Here is a 3,417-nt window from a genome sequence, read left to right on the forward strand (position 1 = left end):
CAAGAAAGTCTTCCGCTGAAGAAAGGCAAAAATACGCAGCGAGCACAAAAAGGCTGCACAAAGCAAAAAATTAAAATTAGTCATTAGAAGTTATCAAAATATTACTTAAAGAAACAAAACTCCCTTAAGACATGCAGATTTTTAAGAAAAGAAAGACAGTTTGCCACAACTTACAATCATTTATAACGTTTGCTGAAAAACAAAGAGCAGTTGAATTAGAAGATTTTGAAAAAGTTCAAAAGCACGGCCTATGCCACCAAGGATGAGCCAACCAACCACTGCTTGAGGACCTCGAGGCGGATCCCCTAAGACACCCATCAAAATCCACCAGTGGGATTAGCAGTGTGGTGTCACAAAACCCCAAGAAAAATACAAAACAAGAATTACAAAAGATAGCAACACTGAGTCAAAGTATGAAAAGCCAGCAATACCACATACCACCAAGAATACTGAGCACCTTTTGTTTCCATAGCCTGAAGGACAGAAGATCCAAAAATCCAGAGACGAGTAATCCAAGAAAAAAAGAAACGGGGAAAAAAGCACTGCTGTCAGATTGTAGGCGAGTGGGATCAGGTGGAAAGGGGCGTCATTCTTTGACGTTTAAGACATTAAAGAGAAAAAAGAATTGAAGAACAAAAGCAAAAACCTTTTGAAAGATAAAGACAAAAAGCAGGTGTTCCAGGCTGTCTTCTGCATGTCTGCCACTGTTCTCCAGACCACCTTGGCTTTGGTCCAGAACAAGAACAGCTAAGGAAGAAAAAAAATGATCTTTTTTTTTCTCCGGTTGGACAAAAAAAAAGGAAAAAGAAGAAAAAAAAAAAAAAAGAGAAAAAGGAAAAAGGAAGAAGAAGAAAAGAAAAAAAGAGGGACAGATGGTACGCTGTGACTGGTCTGTGGTCTAGAGACCTGGATATGCTTTCTTTGAAGCATATCACAACTTAAATAATCATTTTATAAAGAAAGAAATGAACAAAACAAAAAGAAAAAGAAAAACAAAAGGAAAAGTCACAATATGAGAGTCACCGGTCATAACCAAACAGTACAAAGGAAAAAAGAAACCATAAAGTTGATGGACATTACTGGAATGGTTTTGAAAACAGGACAAAGATGAGAGGGATGAAAGGACAGAGAGAATGAGTAAGATCATTCTGTGAACGTTAGTTCAGCACTCTTACCTCTTATTGGTGTACCACCTGGGTGGATAATATGAATGCAAATAAGATTAGAAAGAAGAAGCATTAGTACGAGAAGAAGGAGGCTAGGGCTGGGGAGAAGAATTAAATTAGATTTACAGAATTAAATAAGGTCTTAAAAGAAACTTGAATTACTATACTGGTAAAACAGGAATATATTAGATAGTATTATTAGATCATAAAAGCAAGGTGCATTATATACCACAGAGGGCAAAGACCACAACTGGCAATATTGCCTTTCTCAGAGAAGCAACTGAGTTCTTAGGTCTGGGGTCATACAGGGTTAGAATTATATTTTCTATGCCTCATATCCTTCAAAACAAACAAACAAAAAAAGAACTATACAATATTTTAAAAAGACATAGTTTAGGAAAACACTGGCTAATCTATTTAAGTATATATATAGATATCCATATATATATACTATTATAGGAAATACTAAAGACTAACTAGAAATAAACACTGTTGATTGGACAGCTTATGCTACTCGCTACGCTACATCTGCGTGATAGAACTTGTGTACTATTTTAGTTTTCTATACAGTGTTCTTATAACAACAGTTCTGTGGAGGTGTGCGTGTGCGCGCCACTATGGAGACTGGTGTCTACACTGACAGTTAGTAAAATGCATGCCATGCATTTTATTAATAATAATAATAATAATAATATTCTGAATATGGAAATTAGTGGGGGTGAAGTGCGCTTCAGAACTAAGCACTTACCAATAGATTCTGGAGATTTAAATACGGAGAGAAGAAAGACAGCATAAAAATATTATTATATTCCTTATAATTTGGTACAAATTTTTCAGAGTTAAAGCTTTATATACGAAATCATCTATGTTACATGTGAATTATTAATTCTTTATTTACAATAACAGAATGCTAATCTACACAATTCTGCTGACAACAAGCAAGAGAGGCAGTTAACAAGACGCTTTAACATCACAGGACAGGTCAAAAGCTGAGAATTCTGGGAAGACAGGCAGTTAAACAACTTAGAATTCTACACCGATACAACTACCAATGTCAACGTAAACAGTTTATTAGTATATGCCCCCAGAAAATTACCTAGGGACAGGCTCTACAACTTAAGAAATTTAGAATTACCTTTATTGCTAATCGAAAGAGAGCAAAGGCATAAACTTGGGATGGGGATGGGAGGAGGAGAAAAGGGGAAAGAGAAAGAGAATACAGCAAAAGCTGGAGTCTACACCAAAAGCAGGCTTCTGTAGATCCAGTACTGGAGGGTCCAAAGACCTTTAGTGTGGGCGCACACTACTGTGGTTAAAGTGTAGAAAATGCTCACTCACAAGGATAACATAACAGTATCCACAAAATTCCCTCCTTTCATTGGTACTTTGTCCAGGACTTTTTAAAAATACATCTGGTTACTTATGAGATAACGTTTCTGTGTTTCATGTATTAGTGAAAAGAAAGCAGATGTTCCCAAACTTACTAAACTTTGGTACTCTGATGAGATCAAATGTAGAAAAGACAGCAGAAAACACACTTAAATAAAACTGAATCAATTTAGTGACTAATATGAACATTTTGTTTTTTAATGGCTATAACCATTGGAACTCCTTGCAAGTTCTGAATGAAGTCCAATGTTGAAATAAATTTGTTCCAAAAGAAAATGAGAGAGAAGAAAGAAAGAGGAGAAAATAGATCCATCAAATACTGCAGAAAAGCAGTAAATTAAAAAAAAAATCATCAAAAGTACAGTCACAGCAGTGAGCAATGTGGATTAAACAGAAGCTGCAAAACACACAGAGGAGACAGACTCTGAAACAGGCTATGACATCACAAACATGGACAACACGTCAAATAACAGAGAAAGAGGAGAGAGAGAGAAATTAATACCTAAAAATTCAAAATAAACAAAATCAAAGTAAAAAGTAAAGAGAGAGAAAGATTAAAAAAAAAAAATTCTCTAGGAGTTAGTAGAAACAGTGACAAGACCCTACCTGATCGTAACTGCTTAATACGACCATTGTTGTTGCTTGTGTCAACAGGTAAGAAATCTTTAAACCAGGTGATTTCTGGATCCGGATTACCGCTGGCTGCACAAAGCATGGTGGCTGTGCGTGTTCGCTCAACCACCTTCAACTGGGGGCCCATGTCAATGGTGGGGAAGCCCCTGGGAATTTGATCCTCTGGAAGACAAAAGGTGATACAACATTATGTTAATAAGTCAGAGCCCTTAATTTAAGAGCTATTACC

General features: G+C 36.2%; 1 protein-coding gene across 24 annotated transcripts in view; it reads right to left on the minus strand.

The window, feature by feature from the left end:
- The window catches only part of PTPRD (protein tyrosine phosphatase receptor type D), a 457,704-nt gene that overhangs the window by 224,042 nt on the left and 230,245 nt on the right, over positions 1-3,417 (minus strand). For 11 of the 24 annotated variants that reach the window (XM_027772774.1, XM_027772786.1, XM_027772781.1 and 8 more), the window contains exons 4-6: positions 3,162-3,350; positions 1,915-1,923; positions 1,176-1,193 (exon numbers count right to left, since the gene is read on the minus strand). In XM_027772774.1, the coding sequence (XP_027628575.1) occupies positions 1,176-1,193; positions 1,915-1,923; positions 3,162-3,350 (216 nt within the window). The remainder of the gene's footprint in view (positions 1-1,175; positions 1,194-1,914; positions 1,924-3,161; positions 3,351-3,417) is intronic. The other 13 variants (XM_027772782.1, XM_027772788.1, XM_027772779.1 and 10 more) reach the window with 3 other exon arrangements.

This window comes from Tupaia chinensis, unplaced genomic scaffold, assembly GCF_000334495.1.
Source record: "Tupaia chinensis unplaced genomic scaffold, TupChi_1.0 Scaffold000298_1, whole genome shotgun sequence".
Taxonomy (NCBI): Eukaryota; Metazoa; Chordata; class Mammalia; order Scandentia; family Tupaiidae; genus Tupaia; species Tupaia belangeri.